The 18,889-nt window shown below is 50.2% G+C and overlaps 1 protein-coding gene across 1 annotated transcript in view; it reads right to left on the bottom strand.

The window, feature by feature from the left end:
• TMPRSS4 (transmembrane serine protease 4) overlaps positions 1-18,889 on the bottom strand; it is a 38,381-nt gene that overhangs the window by 12,114 nt on the left and 7,378 nt on the right. The window contains exons 2-6 of the mRNA XM_055306024.1: positions 10,008-10,041; positions 6,542-6,655; positions 4,006-4,158; positions 2,868-2,997; positions 487-588 (exon numbers count right to left, since the gene is read on the bottom strand). Coding sequence (XP_055161999.1) covers positions 487-588; positions 2,868-2,997; positions 4,006-4,158; positions 6,542-6,655; positions 10,008-10,041 — 533 coding nt within the window. The remainder of the gene's footprint in view (positions 1-486; positions 589-2,867; positions 2,998-4,005; positions 4,159-6,541; positions 6,656-10,007; positions 10,042-18,889) is intronic.

Genomic DNA, 18,889 nt, shown 5'->3' with positions numbered 1-18,889 from the left:
ATGTGGCCATTTTTATCTAGATGCTGACCTCTCATACAGGGTGGTGAGGCAGAGGAACAGGCCACTGCCAAAAGCCATGTGGCCTTTTCTCTGGAGGGCTGGGAACGTGGAGAGGTCTTACTCTGGCCCGGGTGAGTGGCTGGGAAGGACACGGTGGCTTTTGGAATCTTGCCTATTGGGTTTAATCAGGAACACAGAGCAGTAGGAAAATTTTTGATTTTACTCGGATGAAAAGACCACTAACATGTGGACAGCACACTTTGTCCAGCTGTCTATCATATATAAAAAAGGGAGTCAACCCAGAAAACCTCTCAGAAATCTGGTTCTCTAGCTCTTGGTATCTAACAGTCTGCATGGCCTGGAGTTCTTCCTGTTGTCTGGCTTACATTCCCCTTGCTGCACCTGCTCAGGGTAGCCTGCCTGCACCCCTGATGGCAGCCTCCATATGTGAGCCTCTTATGGGCCGGAAGGCATCCTCCCACTTACCCACTTAGGTTTTGCACCTGAAGCTCTTGGCCATTCTCTGTGATTCCAACAACATCCAGATCTTGGTCTGGGCTGATCTCCACAGCTCTGAAGGTGGGTCTGCTGCTCATGTTGGGAGGGAGAGAGATGTGAGCTAGGGCAGGAGGTTAGAAGATGGGAAGAGTAGCCTCCTCTCCCAGGACTTGGCTTTAGGCACGATGCTGATGTGTTCTTGCTTCCCCAGAGCTCTGGACAAATGTTAGGGACATGCTTTCCTAACTCCCAGCTATAGCCCTATTTCAAATGTCCTAGCATTTTTTTTTTCTCTCACTCACAGCCAGAGAACTGGAATGTGATATTTGGTTTTCTGAACAAGGCGTCTGGGCTGAATTTGGTAGTGGTGGTACATTTATGGCTCCCTTGGAGATAGGACAGGATGAGATCAGTCTTCACATGAGTCCAGAAGAGTCTTTCAGTCAGACCACCCTCACCCTTTCTCACCCCTAATCCATATTTTTCTTCTTTCAAACCTTGGGTTTAAGTCTTTGTTCCTCCAGGAAGGCTCCCCTGATTCATCCCGTTGTTCTGATTATCCCATCCTTCCCCATCCAGCCATGCTAGTACTGGCTCTGTGTGCAGGGGTCAGATTGACTGAGACACTGGCCGGCCAGCCAGCCACTGATGCTCTCACATTCGGGGCCAGGAATCCTGTACACCTCACGGGCCCAGGTATGCCTGGAGGGACGTGAGTGTGGCAGTGCTGGGTTTTAGAGCCCTGGAGATGGAGGTTCTCATCCTGCCTCTGACACTAGCTCGATGTGTAACCTTGACAGGTCACACCCTTCCCCGGTTTCCGTAAGCCTCAATTTCTCCCTCTATAAAATGATAGAGGTGGACGCAGTGATCTCCAGAGCCCTTCCCACCTTGAATCATCTCGGGTATGATGGTCCTGGGACAAGAAGGACTGCTGACCTAGGTAGAGGAAGGAGAGAGAAATCCAAGACCCGGCAGGAGGGACAGCGCTGGAAATGGACAGTCCCCGGAAAGTTAACCTCTGTTCACCAAGCACACCCTAATGAATAATTCTAACCAGTTTTGATTTTGTAGAACTCAAGGAGCCAGCTGGTTTGGCATGTCAGTCTCTCTGGAAGGGCAGAAATTCCAGGAACTTGTTACCTTAAGAAGCCCCGGAGACACCTTGGTTGCATAAGGCAGCCGCAGCCTGTGCGGGCACTGCTGACGCTGCAGTCAGACGCTGGACTGCAGTGGGGAGGAGGGACTGGCTGCAGGGGAGGCTGGGCTGGGCCCGCCGGGGGGAGGGGGAGGGCAGGGCTGGGGGTGCCTCCCCAGCTCTCCTCAAAAATGAAGCAGGCAGAGGTGTTCTGTCCGGGGTTGTGCCCCACCGTGAACAGCAAAGACCTGCTAGCCAGAGAGCAGAGGGAGCCGAAAGGTGTGATGGATCAGTCATGCCACCCGGAGGAGCACGTATGGAAAAAGGACCTTGAGGCTGCCATGGGGGCGGGGGGGGGGGGGATGGGAGAGAGTTCTGTGATTGACGGTGTCTGCCTAGCATTTCTCATTTCTGCCTAGACTCTGGGTCTAGTTTCTTAGAGTCCTTGGGGGCCTGCCAGGGAGAGGTTCCCCCACTCTGCAGCTGAATACATGGATCCTTTTTCCTCCTCTCTGGTTAGGTTCTCTGAGTGATCGGTGGCCTCACTTCTCCCTTTGCAGGGAAAGCCCTGGGAGGAGAGAGAATTACCCAAGCCCAGGAATTAAGGGGTCTTGGGCACAAATGCCAGGCCTCTCTCTCCCAGCTCCTACCCAGGCAAGTTACTTATCTTCCCTGAACCTATTTCTAAAATAGATACAGTAATAAATACCTTTTCTGGTTTTTGCCAAGATCAAATGAATATAAACCCAACATGCAAATCACCCTTATGATTATATAACTCTTCATCTGCTGAAGATTAGGAACTACTCTACAAATTTGCTGATGGGGCTCCAATGTAAACAGGTTTGTTTACACTGAATTTTAACCAATGGGACATTGAATAAGTAAATATATTCTGGGACAGGGTGGCTTCTTGCAGAGTCAAGGAGTGAGGGTCTTGAGGAGCCAGAAGTGTGTGTTAGGGTGAGTGGTGAGGCTTACATTTTCTCGCTGCACCTGATCATTATCCTATGATGTTGCCAATACTTTCTCCAATTAACCATTGAGGAAACTGGGGCTTAGGAGATTGAACTTCATGTTGCTTATATGTGAAAGTGTTCAGGTTCAAGAGCGATTCTGACTCCAGTATCTATATTTTTAGGAAAGAAAGAGGAAGGGAGGAAGGAAAGGGGGAGGGACGGAAGAGGTAATGGGGGTTAGGGGCCAGCCTCTGGAGGCTTGAGCTGGGTACCTGTCATAGCCCATCTGCCCACAGGCTGTCTTGGCCAGAGCTTCTGTGAAGTTGTCAAAGCAGGCAGAGGCCCAGCTCCCTGTAGCTGGATCCAGCACCTGCAGGGTGGATCGGTCCCTGGAGAGGCGGACTGAAGGGGAAGAACCTGGGTCAGTTGCAAGACAGGGGCCTGTCTGGCCCATCTCCCTCAGAATTCATCATGGGGCCAGCACAACCTGCCTACACCCAGACCCTAGAGCATCATAGAACACCAACCCTTTCAATCTCAAGCAAAGTTCTTCCATTTGGCTTTGCTGGATTGAGCCTCATTTTGATGGTAGCTAGGGTGACCAGATGTCCGGGGAACAACCTCCAGGTTGACCTGTTGTCCTGGCACAATTACCAATAGCTCTCCCTCTCATTCTTCTAGATATCAGTTTTGGTGATATATGGTGACTCTACTCATGGTCCCAATAGCTTGCCTAGCCTGGGGTACTTCTCACTGAGGAACCTAGCTCCTTCTCCACATGTGGTGAGGAGGAGGAGGTTGAGAGGGAAGTACTGTTGGCAGTAGGAGGGCAGGAGCTCATAGGCATTTGCCTTATGATTAAAAAAAGAAGATATACCCAAGAAGGGACTTAGTCCTGACCCTTAAAAGCCCCCAACACTCATCTCCTGAGCATGAGTTTTTGGTGGAAACATCTATTGCTTTGAAGGACCTAGCTCAGTTTTGTTACATAGCATGTTACAATAAACACCTAATGAGTAGGAGGATCAATAGCTAGTTAATGGCCTTACACTTGATTTTCTTGTCCCTTGGAAGTAACAGATTTTGTAGAAAGGAGGCAACTGTCCCAGGGTTATCCAATCTAGCCACCTACCTCAGTTCTACCCAAGTGTAGCAGAATGGGGCAGGCTATGTCACAATTTCCTGTCTCTCCGGTCTGCATTTGTTCATCGGATATTCACTGTATTTGCTACACGTTAAGTACTGGAGATCTAGTCGGCAGGATCTGGTCCTGTTCTTATTCTTAAAAACCTTCCAGTGGGGATGGAAACTGACAAGCCAGTAGGCAGATGCTAAGTAGCGGACCAAGGGGGACCTGGCCTGCTTTCCTGCTGTGCCCACTCCCCTCGTCCCTCCAGCCCCTGGACTCACCTGCCACTGGGGACTCATCGGGGAAGTTCTTGACACAGTGCTGCTCATCCTCCCCTGAGGCACAGTCCTGCTGGCCATCACACACCTGCCTCCTCGGGATGAAGTGGAGAGGCTGCCCGCAGAGGAAGTAGTATTTGTCCAGAATCACCTTGACTGGAAGGCAGAGGCAGGGAGAGGGCAGAGAGGGCTGACAGTCAAGCAGGCAGCCCCGGGGGTGGGCTAGGCTGTGTTTCTCTGTGAGTACGCTGGCTTCGAGGCAGGCAGATGAGGGTTCCAGACACTGTGATGCCCCTTGGTAGCCTGTTTACTTGGTCCTGAGCCTCAGTTTCCTTATCTGTAAAATTTAACACCTGTCCCATACCTACCAGATGGCTGATTTGCTAAGTGAGAGAATGTGTGGGAGAAATTTAGGAACAGCCACCACTGGCCTCCTACTCTCCGGGGCTGGCACGTGCCTCTGGTAATGGATAGACGACACTGGGCCTGGAGCCCAAAGATGAGAGTGCTGGTCCTTTCCCTCCTAAGGCCTCCATTTTCTCATCTGTACAGTGGGGTGAGGTTGTTGGGAACATTTGGTGAGCTGGTGGCCTTGAGCGTCTTGCAACCACCAAGGGCAGTTCTAGAAACTAGGTGTTTTTATCTGGGACTGAAAGATCCATGGAGGGGTCAGTGTTTTGTCTTCTGCCTGCTGCTTTCAAATTCTGTTGCTCCTTTGCTGTCTCAGGCTGATGGGAATGTCTCAGGCTGATGGGAATGAGTCTAGTGTTTGTAAAGTCTCCTGATAGGCTGAGGCCCTCCTGCCTAGCTGCTTTGTACAGTCCTGACAACAGCTTGAGGAGACAGGTGTCATGATTAACTCACATCATAAGGGGGGACACCAAGGCTTAGAGTTGGGGTTTATTTCCCAAGGCTGCAGGATTCCAATCAGGGTCTAACTCTTAAGCTCTTTGCTGCCTCTCCATGCCTTCCCTGAGGGGGTTCAAGAGGGGATCTGCTGGCCCTGGTGCCCCTGGTGTGAGGGAGCACTGGAGAAGGAGCAGACTGCGTCTTTCCTAGACCTTCAGAATTTAGTTCATGGTCAGGAGCCAGGGTAAGGCAGGGTCACTCTAGCCTCCTGGGACAAAGCCAGGACAATGTCACCAGTTGAGACCCCAGAAGCCAAAAAGTTGAGGGAGCTTTGCCTGGGATGGAGGTTCAGATTCCACAGGGGAGCCTTGTGGGACGGAGAGACCCCAGTTCTAACTCATGCACCACTGCCTGCCCGGCACGCCCTGGATGAGTCGGGCCCCTTCACTCTCCAGTGTGGCAGGGCATGTGCTCAGAGAAGGCACCCTCTCCTTCACGTTGGTCTAAATAGAACAGGCTTAGGATGGCAGCTCTGCTTATGCTGCTGCAAACCACGGCCAAGGGCCAGCCAAGGTCAAGAAGAAATCCGCATCTCACGGCTCAGCAGGGCTCTAAGGGATCTGGTGGTGGTAGTGTTGTGGATCCGCACTTCCATTGCCGCAGACGGAAAGGCACTTGTTCAGGCCGGGTCCCCAGGGTCCTGTCCCAGCTGTCTCTCACTGCCACACCCCCTCTCTCAGCCTAGGTGCTCAAGCAGAGGAGGAGGGTTTGGGCTTGGTGATCTCTGAGTGGCAGTGGCTGCTGCTGGTGGAAATGCCACCATGGTTCCAGGTGCGGGCTCTTGAGGGCCCTGTCCCAGCTGGGTTAGCAAACACATGTTTATGGCCTTGGTCACATCTCAGTACCCTATATGATGACCCATACTTTTGAACAACCTGATTTTCATCCAGGTAGTTGACCCACATTATCTCCAATATCCTTCTGGGAGAGATGGGATGTTCTACTGATGAGAGGAGAGTGCAGTTGGCAGAGGTCAAAAGATGACTTCCCACCCTGAAAGCACAGTCAGTAGCCTGCTGTGACTATGGGGGAGGAGAAGCAAGGACAGTCACAACTGAGACGGGATGTGGACATGGCGGGTCATTCAGTTCACTCTTTGTCCCCGAGTGGCCTGCCCTACATCACACTGGGTCTCAGGCACTGGCTGAGAAGACAGAGCTGAAATGGGGTGGGGAGGTGTTGTCTGCCTGGGTGGGTTTCCCTGGTGCCTCCTGTCAGTGTCCCTGCCTCTCTTCTAGCCAGTAGGGGTGCTCAGGTGTCTGTAGACTCCTGATGAAGGAGGCAGGGGCCTCCTGGCCTCCAGGGGGCCAGTTGCCTGCATGGATTTGTACCATGTACAGCTGTGCTTTCCCTGTGGCAGAGATTATCGGGGTAGGTGGGGGCTGCATTCACCTCCCTCTTTCACTCCTGGGGAAGGCTCCCTTCATTTTTTTTTTTTTTTGGAAGGCTCCCTTCAAAGCCGGGGGTAGACACATGTCACACAAAGCTTTCTGCAGATCACCTGCCCAGGACTGCTCGGTGGAAGGGTGGAGGGTAGGGTTGTGCTCAGGCGTGGGCAGGAGCTGCTGTTTACTGTGGGGGTGAGGACAGAGGTGGGGGCAGTCATGAGGGGGTGAGGGCCGCCACTTACTGAGGACAGCCACGATGATGATGATCGCCACACTCAGCAAGGCTGCGATGATGGGGATCCCCACCTTTTTGAAGGTCTCCAGGGGAGTGCGGGGTTTGCGCAGTGGGGTGACATCTGTGAGGCAGAGGGAGAGAGCCTGAGGTCAGCACTTGGAGACCATCCCTGCTGAGGCCCACAGCCTCCCTGCCCTCTGACCCCAGTGCTGAGCAGCCGAATGTCTCTCGGGGACAGTTTTGCTTAGCACTGGGGGTTTTATTCCTGCAGACTGGGCTTAGCTTCAGCAGCACCTGGTCATCCCATCTCCTTTGCTTACCCAGGCTTATCCATCTCTCACCTGTGCCCCTCTAATGAGCCTCCAGACCATGGCATCTTCTCCTTGTCTTAGCCTATTCTGGGATGTTTCACCCTGGCCAGTCTGCCTTGGAACTGCCCCTGGAGAGGCAAGTACTCATCTGCTTTACTATCATTTATCCTCTTTTCTGACTTATCTTTTGATTAAATTGTAAGCTTGAGGAGGGCAGGGACCTCCAACATATTGGAGCTCTATGCTCATAGAGTCCTAAAAAATGCATCCTAATGGACTCCATCTCCAACTCAACAGAGAGGGAGTCCCTAGAATGGTCCTTGTTTTTAAGGAGATAGCAGTTTGGGGGAAGATGTGAACAAGGACACAGTCTCCAGTACTGCCAGACGCCATCAAAGCACTCACTTAAATGGGCCTCTGTAGGTGAGGTGGGGGGGTTAGGGTGGACCAGCTGGGCAAAGGCCTAGGGGTGGGTGACTGTGAACTCCTGAGGTGTAACATGGGCCGGTGCATGTTGTGGAGGCAGGACTGGCAATGTCAGTCTGTGGAGAGTCCTGAATACCATGCTAGGAATTTGGATTTGATCATGAAGGCAGTGGGGAGCCATGGAGAGCTTTGAGCAGCAGAGAGACATGATCAAATTCATATTTTTGATATTTAGAAAGATGAATCTTTCATCGGGAAGGAGGTGGATGGGAACAAGAGTTTGGGGTTAGGAAAACCAGGTAGGAGCCTGGAGATGCCTTAAAACAGAGGAATGATTTCACTGATATGTGGAATTAAAGAAACAAAAGAGAGGATCATAGGGGAAAGAAGGGAAAAATAAGACGAAATCAGAGAGGGAGGCAAACCATAGAGACTTAACTCTAGGAAACAAACTGAGGGTTGCTGGAGGGGAGGGAGGTAGAGGTACGGGGTGACAGGGTGATGGGCATTAAGGAGGTCACAAGATGGAATGAACCCTGGATGTTATACCAATTAATGAATCACTGAACTCTACCTCTGAAACTAATAAAAACTATGTTAATTGAATTTAAATAAAATTAAAAAGGTAATCATTTCCTGTCATCCTTCCCCATTTAAAAAAAATACCACTTATCAGCTCTTAACATACCCTGTATTTTACATATTACATATACTCTCTGTCCCCTCCCATCCCTGCCTGAAATGAAGACTCTATGAAGATAAGGAGTTTTTTTCTTCTTTCTTTTTTGTTCATTGCTGAGTTGCTGGTGTCTCAACAGATATTTGCCAAATGAATACGTGAATCGCTCTTTGCTTGATCTCTTAAGCACACATCCTTTCCATCTTCTAGGTCTTGTTTTCTGGCTGGGATGGTGGCTAGTTATATGTCTGTCTCTAGCTCTTTCCCCAGCTCTTTAAAAGCAGAGAATGGCATCCAGCCAGAGCCTGGTGCTCAGTAAATGCTGGTATCATTGAATCTGTTGAAAGCGTTTCCTCAGGGGAGTTGAAGCCTTGGATGCAGAGCTGAGGCCCTGGGGATGTGGGCTGGCACCAAGGAGCTGATCAATCTAAGCAGGTATCATTTTAAAGTTCTAGCAGTCAGTGTGCAGAACTGTCCTCTTTCCCGAGGCCGTGGGCATGGTGACATTTCGTTCATTCTTCCTCCATGAGTGATTTTTTTTTTTTTGTTGTTGAGCATCTCCCACTGGGGATGCAAGGTGGGCTTGTTTTCTCAGAGGTGGACCGTCTATAAGGGAGTCCCTTCATGAGTTCCCCTGTCCAGGTCCTGATTTCTCTGCCTCCCTGATGCTCTCAGGAAGAACATGATCAGGCACTGCAGAGTTTTCTTGGCTTATGTTTCATACTTAAAGTTAACAAAGCCACCATGAGCTATGAGGAGCCTCCCTGCCTGCCACCGTTCCTTCCTCCAGCCTGTCCTGCCCACCGCTGTGGGACAGAGCCTCCCAGCATATTGCTGTCCTATCCCTGCTCGAGAACCCTCCTTGACTCCCTATCTAGACCATGCTCTTCTTCAGACTGTCAAAGCCAGTGTGATTTGGCCCCTGTCTCCTTGCCACATGGACTTCCCGCTGCTAATCCTCGCCAGCTCCCAGGGCCACATGGGCAGCTCCCCCCTGGTCCTTGCACACCTGCCTTCATTCCTACCTCTGAATCTTTACTCCTGCTCTTCCCTTTCACCACTGAAACCCTCGTCACATCCTTCTGTTTTGTGATAGTCTATTCCTGTGGGGGCTTTGTCAAAGCTTGCCTCACCCATGACACTATTATCTCTGATGTCTTGGCACCGCTCTCTCCTTCTTGAGCTCCCTTCACACGGGCATTGGTGGCAAATCTAACTTGTTTTCTGGTTGGGTAGTTCTCAGGCTTACTCAGGTGGTAAAGCCCTTGGATGTCTGGTGTTCTCCGGGGACATGATCTATTGAATTCCAAAGGATAAACTAGGTGCCCTCTTACTTGGGAAGATGACATTGCTTATGATCATTATTAATTTGAGGCCCTAATATTGTTGAAGTAAGGGGGATCGGTTATTTCCTTGTTGATTTGTCCTATTAATTTGTGCTTTGCTCACTCATTTTGTTAATTCAGCAGGCTACCAGGAATTGTTATCAGTGGTTTAGCAGAATGGAATGGGAGGGAAAAAAAGTGTTCCCTTAAATTTGGGAATACTTTACCTCTTAAACTATTCTTCTCCTGTAAATCAGGCAAACACTATCATTTTCTAGTCTACCAGGGAAAAGACCTGTGTCTAGCTTATTCTGTGGCAGCATGGTCAAAACAACTTCATGAGGGCAGGGACTTTGGCTGTCTTATTTCCTGCTTTAGTCTAGTGTCTAGCCCAGAGCCTGGCATGTGGCAGGCATCCACAGAGTTGTTGAATGAATAAGAAAGTGAGTGACTGAATGAATGAGTTGGAGAATCACTGCTCCTGTGGCTTTAGGTTTGTTGGTCCTATTTCCCTGGAGACCAGGCATCCTGCTTCTAGAATTATCCTGGACCTTACAGTTGCTTAATACATTTTTGCTGAATGATGAATGGGTGGGTGGATGGAGATCTTCCACAGCATTTAGCCCTTGGTGGCAGTGGTGAGGGCCAAGCAAGGGGGGTTTAGTATCTATTTGGTGACTGGTGGAAACTTGGAGGCTGAGGTGGATGAGGGGAAGCCGGATTTTAACTTACCAAGGCTGTTCAGGGGTTGATCACTGTCCGGATCCTGTAATTAAAGGAAAAATAGTAAGATGAGTGAGGGAAGCCCTCGGGCTGGGGCTGAGAGCCCAGGGGAAGCTCTTGGTTCTCATCTCCGTCTCCTTCTCCCTGCTGATTCTAAGTTGGGTGGCTCAGCGATGTCTAACTGGTTCAACATGTAAAGTTCAGTTTTACATTTATATTAACTGGTACAACTAGCTAACTAGGTGTACTAGTTAGCAATTGTGGGAATGCCAGGCTGCTTGGTTGTTATATTGCTAAGTTTCTCAGGATGATTCTGCTCTGCTGTCTGTTTTACAACCATTTATGTCTACTTCAATAGGTGTTATAATTCTGTAAAAACTCAGACGCTGGGATGCCTGGGTGGCTCAGGCTCAGAGCGTGATCCTGGAGTCCTGGATCGAGTCTCACATTGGGCTCCCTGCAAGGAGCCTGTGTCTCCCTCTGCCTGTGTCTCTGCCTCTCTCTGGGCATCTCTCATGAATGAATAAAATTAAAAAAAAAAAAAAGACTCAGACCCTTCACAGAAAGGGATACTTCAATGGTCAATCAGTGCCAAAAGATGCTCATCAGGCAAGTGCAAATTCATACCACAATATCTCTACATAGACACCAGAATAGCTAAAATGAAAAAGATGGACAATGATAAGTATTGCTGAGGATGGGGAATATTGGAACTCTTACACACTGTTGTCAGGAATATAAGTTAGTACAGGTAATTTGGGAAATAATCTGGCTGAATCAGCTAACTATGTGAATATTTTAGGATTCTATGACCCAAGAATAAGCCAGGAGAAATGAGTTCGTGTGTCTAGCAAAATACCTGTACCCGAATGTTCATAGTAACTGCATTCATAATAGCTAAAAATTGAAACAACCCAAAGGTCAATCACTGATGGAGTAAATAAATAAATTGTGGTATATTCATATGATGGAATATATTTCAACAGTAGACAAGCATTACCTAGTGCTAAGTGCAATGACCTATGGATGAATCTCATAGATATAATAATGAAGGAAAGAAACTAGATACAAAAGAGCAAACTCTGTATGATTTCATACATACAAAATTTAAAGGGTAAAGTTAATCTATGGTGATACAAGTCAGAATAGTGAACACTACTGACTGGGGAAGTGGGGCAGTTTTTGGAAATAGCACAATGGCAACTTCTGAAATGTTGGAAAACTTACAGATCTTGATCTAAGTGTTGGTTACATGGGTGTATATATGTTTAGTATTCACTAGGGGGTACACTTTAAATTTGAGTATTTTACTGAATGTATTTTATACTGAATAGAGCAAATAGACAAAGATAAAACAATATCAGAGCACTATGGTACTTCTGCAAGTATACTCTTAGGTCACCATGGACACACATACACAAATACAAGCCTCTGTTCTTCCAGATACATCACTTCATGAGTGCACTCAGCACACACACAGCCACACAAGGTCACACACAGGAACCATGCACATAAGGCTCACATACGAAGTCCATATACCCCCTTTCCTGCAAAGCAAAGGGTAAGGGAGACAGGACTGCCAAGGCGCATGCCTCACTCTTGTGCCTCCTAGAAAGCTCTCTTCTCTTTGCTCCCTTTCCAGTTGCTATAGGGGCTGGAGTCCCTGGGCTGGGTGAACGGCAGGCCTGTCTGGGGTCTGTGTCTCCATCCTGGGACTTGTTTGCTCATGGTGCTGAGGTCACAACGGTTCCACTGGTAGGTGGAGGAGCTGCAGGACTTTGAATGTTTTCATCTGAGAATTTTTCTAGTCCCATTTGGGGGTGACAGGGCTTCTTCTAAGCCTTGGGTGGGTGTCCCAGATTAGGTCTGGTTGGCAATGGCAGTGGGGAGCGGGGCATCCCTAGGTGGTGTTTGCTCCCATGACTGAGCATGGCAGACATAGTCATTGGGAGAAGGAGCTTCTTCCTTTCCTCCCAAACTCTGTAATCTGCTGGAGGGGCATGCCTGGCTTTGCCCTTGGGTGGCATGAGGGCTTAGGCAGTTGGGGGATGTAGCAGAGACAGCAGGCTCTGGAGTCTGCAGGGCTGAGTTGGAATACAGGTTCTGCATCTTATTAATTGTGAGTCTTGGGTGTGAGATAGTTAACCTCTCTGAGCTTCACGTTCCCCGGTTCTCCATTCCCCCTTCGTAAAGTGGAGAAGATGGCACCTACTTTCAAAGCGCCACTGTGAGGTTTAAGTGAACTATGTAGTTGGAGGGCCTGGCTCACACCGGCGGGGTCTCTTCCCTCCTAGGCCCCCCAGCATTTGCTGCAATGCTTTCCCACTGGGCAGTCAGTCCCTGCTTCTTACGGCTGTTGCACCCTCAGAATTTTGCACTGGAAAGATGGGACAGATGCTGTTAGACGGAACTGGACTCTAGGCTCTGCCCTATAGATCATTCCCAGCTACCTGTCCTCCACCACCTCCAACACCTGGAGGGAGTACTATTTCCAGGGTAAAGATGAGAAAAGTCCTGCAACGCTGCGTTGCCATGGCTATAGAGTTGGGTAATAGTAGTATCAACAGTACTTAATCTACATACAGTCTGTGTATAAGAGTTTACAAAATTCTTTTGTCTGACTCAGTCAAGCTCAAGGCTGAAAAGGATCTCAATTGTCTGATAACCAGTACGGGTAGCATTAAGTCACTGAGTATTCAATGAAATATTTCACAAAGCTCTGCTCTAGGAGCTGTGGATTCAAAGACAAATAAGAAATAAGTGCAGCAGGATGGGAGAGGTGCCCAGACAGGCCAGGCCAGGCCAGGCCCTGCCCTCACCTCTGGTGGGTGGGGAATAGGGGAAAGCAGGGGGAGGACAGGTATGACCAGAGGAAGCTGGAACCAGTAGTGCCATGCAGAGTGAAACAGGTGATGGGAGACAGTGCCTGGTTGATACTTAGAGCCAGAGACCTAGGGAAGTGGCCAGGGTGGTTGGAGAGAGCCCCTGGGGTGAGATCTGAATGCCAGAGAGGAACAAGCTCTCAGAGAGTCAGAACAAAGATCTGCAAGAACAAGAGGAAGGAGAAAGACGCTGGTGGTGGGGAAAGTCACCACGTGCTTGGGAGGTCAAAGCAGCAGGCCTTGCCAGTGGGTTGGATGCTCTGGGGTCTTCAGGGGAGAGCGTAGGAGGATATTTGCCGAGATGCAAAGGCTGTGGGAGGGGCAGATTAGAGGGACATCAGGAACATCCACTTACTGGCCTTTCTCAGTCAATTCATTCTTTCTCCCTGAGTCTGCCTGTGCTCACATGCCTACATTAGTTGAGGTAGGTAGGGCAAGTCTTGTGTTTATTATTAATTCAACAAATATTGACTGCATGCCTTTGATGGGACTGGAATTGTGCTGAAGCCGAGACACGGAACAAAAGAGGTTCACAGTCTGCACTTTCTTGATTCCTCATCTGTGAACAGAAGTGACCTCAGTACCCCTTTAGCTAATATGTTTTCGATTGCAATCTACTGAATAGTGCTACAGAAAACATTCCACACCTTTTTTGAAAACAAAATAAACTAAGTCAAAACTACAAGATAGAATGACAGAGACTATGACTAACTGGTAATTAGGGCATCCCTGGTGTCTCCTACAATGCCTGGCATAGAGTGGGTATTTATTTTTTTAAGATTTTATTTATTTATTTGAGAGAGGGAGAGATAGCATGAGCATCAGTGGGGGGCGGGGGGCAGAGGGAGAAGCAGGCTCCCCAGTGAGCAGGGAGGCTGACATGGGATTTGATCCCAAGACCCTGAGATCATGATCTGAGCTAAAGGCAGATGCTTAACTGAGCTACCCAGGTGCCCCTAGGGTGGGTATTTAATACTTGAGTGAAAGAATTAAGGAAAATATCTTGGTTTCAGGGCTCAGTCCCAGGCCCGCCTTGAATGAGCCGACTCTGGCACACACACACACATTGGAATATTATGCTACAGTCAAAACAAATGAACTATGGCACCGCAAAATAAATGGATGGTATCAGTAATTTAACATTAGAGGAGAAAGTAAATCCTCAAAAGATTACACATAACCCAGACTCTTTTTCATAAGGAAGCAAGGAAATGATAAAATGATGCTTATGTTCCAGAGGGCTTCTAGCACCTTTGCTGGCCTGGCAAAGATGTAGAATCAATATTCACTGAATTACTAAACATAAGAGACTTGCCCACCCACCTGGGCAGGGGGAGGGGATGTGTGTGTGTGAGGGCAGGTGGCTAGATGCAGTGTTTGTTAGGGGTGGTGGGTTTATGGAGGTTTACATCTTTATTAAAGCCATCCAACTAGTTGGGGAGTTACAAAGGGGATGCTGCGGAAGCCAACAGTGGAAAATGTCATGAATCAAGAATTGATTCATCCAGTGGTGTGCACCTGAGATTCAAAGAGAAAATAAAGAAGCAGTTGGCTATGCTGAGGGGTTCAAGGAGTCCAACTCCTATCCTCCCATCCTCCCGGGCTCTACTCTGACTCTCATACCACCTGAGTTCTTACATTGAGTGGCCTGCTCTTTGGCTTTCTTGAAGCCTCTTCTCCAACATGGTGAGATCAGGGAGGATGGGTTGCCAGACTTCCTGGAAGAGGAGCTGCTGAAGGTCATAAGCATCTAGGGTAATGGACAGGGAGGTGGGCACATTTAGGTTTATGAGCGGCCACTGGCAATATCAATGTGAATTGCCTTCCTGAGCAGGATGAGGATGGGAGTGTGCAGGAGCCGTGTTGCCTTTCAGCCCAGAATCCATCCCAAGTTGGGGGTGGGGGGGAAGAGAAATGGGGCCGAGAGATGAGGTAAGAATCAAGGACAGACTGGGTGGCTCAGCAGTTTAGTGCAGCATTCAGCCCAGGGCATAATCCTGGAGACCCAGGATCGAGCCCCATATCGGGCTCCCTGCATGGAGTCTGCTTCTCCCTCTGCCTGTGTCTCTGCTTCTCTCTCTGTGTCTCTTATGAATAAATAAATAAAATCTATAAAAAAAATCTTACCAGGTAAGACTTAGGAACCTGGCCATCCCCCGTCATTGGGTGAATCTGGGCCATGATCATAGGATGCAAAGCTGAAAGGGTCTCTGGGGACTACCCCAGGCTTCTCCTGGTTTCCTAAACTGGGGAAATGTCTAGCCCAGGAGTTGGTAGAAGGAAGGAGCTTGAGAGGCCGTGATACATCAACTGTGCTGCCTTCTGCTTTGTTGGAGATGTCACAGTTTATCTTCAACTTGAACTCATCCCCTGGTCATAACTGCCACAGCCCAGGCCCAGCCCAGGTTTAGCAAAGGCACCAGCCTTTCCTGTGTTGTTGGGTTGCTGGCTGGGTCAGGCCTGTCTGCTGTGTTGATTCAGTCCACTGTGGGGCCCTGACTCACAGGCCCAGCCCAACTGGTGTCTGACTTAGGGGTTTATCTCGGAAGGAAGCTCCTGCTGTCTGGGTTACAATGCCTGGGCCCCTGGAGCCAGGAGGGGCTAGGGGTGAGGAAGAAGGAGTTAGAAGGTGGGTGTTAGAAGGCTGATGAAAATCACCTATTGATTGCCTGATTCAGAGAATTATCTTTCCCTGCTTTTTGGTCCATTGCTGGTCACAGAAAGACATTATTTTGTGACCCAAATATAGAGGCAGAGCAATTAACATTGGGGATCAGTACAGAGCTTACAATGTCTTGCATAATTGCTGTCCCATTTATTTTACTTTTTATTTTTTTAACAAATGGATTTTAAAAAATTATGTATTTATTCATGAGAGACACAGGCAGAGGGAGAAGCAGGCTCCATGCAGGGAGCCCAATGCGGGACTCAATCCCAGGACCCCAGGATCACGCTCTGAGCCAAAGGCAGGCACTAAACCACTGAGCTACCCAGGGATCCCTGCTGTCCCATTTAATTTTCAGAACCACCCTGAGAAATTATCCCCATTTTCCAGGAGAGAAGACTAAGCCTCCTGTAGATTAAGTGGCTGCTGTGGCCTCAGAACAAATCAGGAGCAGATCCAACCCTTGGGGGCCAGGGTTTTGGACTCAGTGGACTGTTGTTTTCATCCCCCCGCCCCGCCCCCTTGTAGGAACCTACTTTGGGAAGGACCATTAGTTGGGACTGTGTCCTTTTGATTGTCTACTCCCTGGTGTGAAGTCTAGTTGTGTAGTTAGCATGCATTGGTGGGCAGAGATTACCCCCAGCAGCTCCCCAGCTCCCCAGGCAAACCCATGTCTGCTTGGTTCCTGGCTCTCCAAGTCTTCCATCAGCAAGAGTGAGAGGTCCTCCCTCCCTGAGTCTGTCTGTGGAAGGGCCTACTGCTTCCCGCCTAGCAGGGGCTTTGTGGTTATTAGCATCCCTTCTTCATCTCTCTCCCTTGAGGTGTGCATGTTTCTCATCTCTTCCTCCTCCTTCCTTTATTTACCCTTAGGCCCTGGTTGGGCTTAGTGCAGCTTTAACCTTCTAGCTCAGAGCTGATGAACCCAGGCACCAGGCAGTTCTTATTTTTAACTGAGGATGAGGCTTAAGTGTGCTGCAGAGAAGACACCAAAAGCCCGCCAGCCCGGGGAGTAGAAGGTCTCATATTGCCTTGTCTTTTGACTTGCTGTGTAGCTCTGGGCCCACACCTCAATCTCTCTGAACTTTAAGGTCCCTTGGATACATGGAGACTCTCAAAGATGGTAAAGCAGATAAGAGGGTTATTACTACACATCGAAACAGGCAGGTGCCCCGCCAGCCAATACTGAGAGGTGGCAGCTCAGAGGCCAAAGGAGCAGCAGAAAGCCTGGCCAGCTCTTTTGTCTGCTTTCCTTGCCAAGCAGCCTGCCCCTGGGCCTTATTTTTCTCTGCAGTGCTGACTCTGAGCTTCCTTGCTCTGGAAAGAAGTCAATAGGGGCAGAGCTCGGATGATTGGGGTGCAGGGGAAGGGGGAAAGGCAGGGGCTCCCAGTAAGGGGCTTTCTGGCTCTGCTCCACGGTGTGGCAGTTTCAGGCTCCTGTGGGGGCTCCAGCCCTGGCTTCCCATGGTCTCTCCGGAACACCTAGAGGCAGAGATGCTGCTGTTGCTAGGTGATGGGATAACTAGGTCCTTTGTGGCTCTGGCAGGTGGGAGCTAGGTTGCCCAGGCCAGGGACACGGCAGGGGAGAGCCCAGGGGAGTGGGTGGGGAGGTTCTCTAGCGAGCCAGGAGTCCCAGAGGCTGCTCACGGCTCACAGAGCAGGGCTTGGCCCTTGACTGGCTCAGGGGCTGCTCTGCAGGTGCCTCCCTCTGCTCTCTGACCCTGAACCTGCACTCCCCCCACCCCCTGACCCAACAGCAGGCGGCTTTGTGCTCTCCACCTGCAGCAGGTCTGCCTTTACCAGACTGGGCAAGTACTTCCTCTCTTGGGTGCTTCAGCCATGACAGGTAAGATGAGGAGAGGGGCCATGGGGGCCGGGAGGTTGTGGGTCAGCAGAGGGAGGGTACGGGTTTCCCGAGATGGGCCTGGCTGTGATGCAGCAGCCCTGACACATGGAATGTTCTTGGAGATGGCAAATCAAGCTGGCTCTCAAGGATCCTCTCCAGACAGGACCCCCTGCCGGGGCCATGCACGGCTGGGTGCCCTAGCTCTCACATGCTGGGGTCCCAGCGAACGTCTGCACTTGCTCTGCCTCGTGTGAGGCATCCGTACAGCAGCGCATTTTCCTTCAGGGCTGACCTCAGCCTCGCCTGCTACATTAGAAGCCACTGGGCCTTGTTCTGAGCCATGTAGGTGCTGACCTGTTGGCAATTTGAGCTGAGCACCCCAACCCCCATCGCAGGGCACAGTGGCTCGAGGGCAGGGCCTAGGGGGGCCGGGAGGTGTCAGGTAGCCTGCCACGGTCCTGCCACCAGCCCGCTATTCAGCCTTTGTCCAGGCACAGCTCTTGACTCCAGGGAGGGCCACGAAGAGGGTGCAGGGGTAACTATTTCTGTTTCACAAGTGGGGAAACTGAGGCACAGTCGCCATGCGAATTCTCCCAGGTCACATGGCAAGACAACGTGAAAAGCAGAAGTGAGGTATTAGTACATGCCCGTTGGGTTGGGTTGAACTTGCCCCCTGTGATGCTACTGTTAACGGTAGCTCAGTGACTCCTACAAACCCCTCTGGTGGCCTATTTTTGGTGTTTGGGGGAAGCAGCCCATTTTCTACAGCCCGAGTTCTCCACAATTCTACTTGGCTCAACTTTCTTTTTGCCCCCGTGGGGGGGGGGCGAGGCAGCTCCCTCCCCTCCCAGAAGGGTCTGTTGGAAAGGAAGCAGCTCCACCTCCGCGCACCTGCAGGTGATGTGTGGGCAGTGGCTGAAGGGGCCACGAGAGAGGCCTCAGGAGTCAGGCCACCTGGACCGACGACGGTGACCCTTAGGGGTTTGCCTAAGGAAATGTCGGGGTGTGCCTTTAGGAGGGGCTGATGGGTCTTAAAGTTTGGGGAGTAGGGGAGCGTGCTCTAAACTGCAATTTATCTGAGCTAAAGAGCTGCCACCCCAGGTGTGGTCTGATGTTTACAAGAGCATCCCGCAGAGTTTGTACTGCCTTCGAAACATCCCGCCCTCTCTTTCTTGTTCGGAATTGTCCTTTAAACTTTGAGGAGCGAGGTGGTGTGAGGGAAGAGGGGCTCTGGTGTTCTAAAGTCGAGCTCTACAGTTTACCTGCTGAGCAACCTTGGGCAAATCACTTAACATCTCTGGGCCCCAGTTTGTGCCTTTGGAAGCAGGGGTGGCAAATCGGTGATAGAGCCAGTGAGAAAGCCTCCGGGCGGGGCTCCGCCTGCCAGTGACGACGAACCTTTCCAAGGCCCCAGGAACCCTGTCTGGACCTCTCCTGCTTTTACGGGTTTGTTCATGGTCCCCCTTGGTGGGTCTTTGTGGTTCGAGGGGTCTCAGCTGCT

Source organism: Nyctereutes procyonoides, unplaced genomic scaffold (genome assembly GCF_905146905.1).
Source record: "Nyctereutes procyonoides isolate TBG_1078 unplaced genomic scaffold, NYPRO_anot_genome, whole genome shotgun sequence".
NCBI classification, from domain to species: Eukaryota; Metazoa; Chordata; class Mammalia; order Carnivora; family Canidae; genus Nyctereutes; species Nyctereutes procyonoides.
Note: the sequence above shows the minus strand (reverse complement) of the source record. Positions and strands in the feature narration are given on the sequence as shown.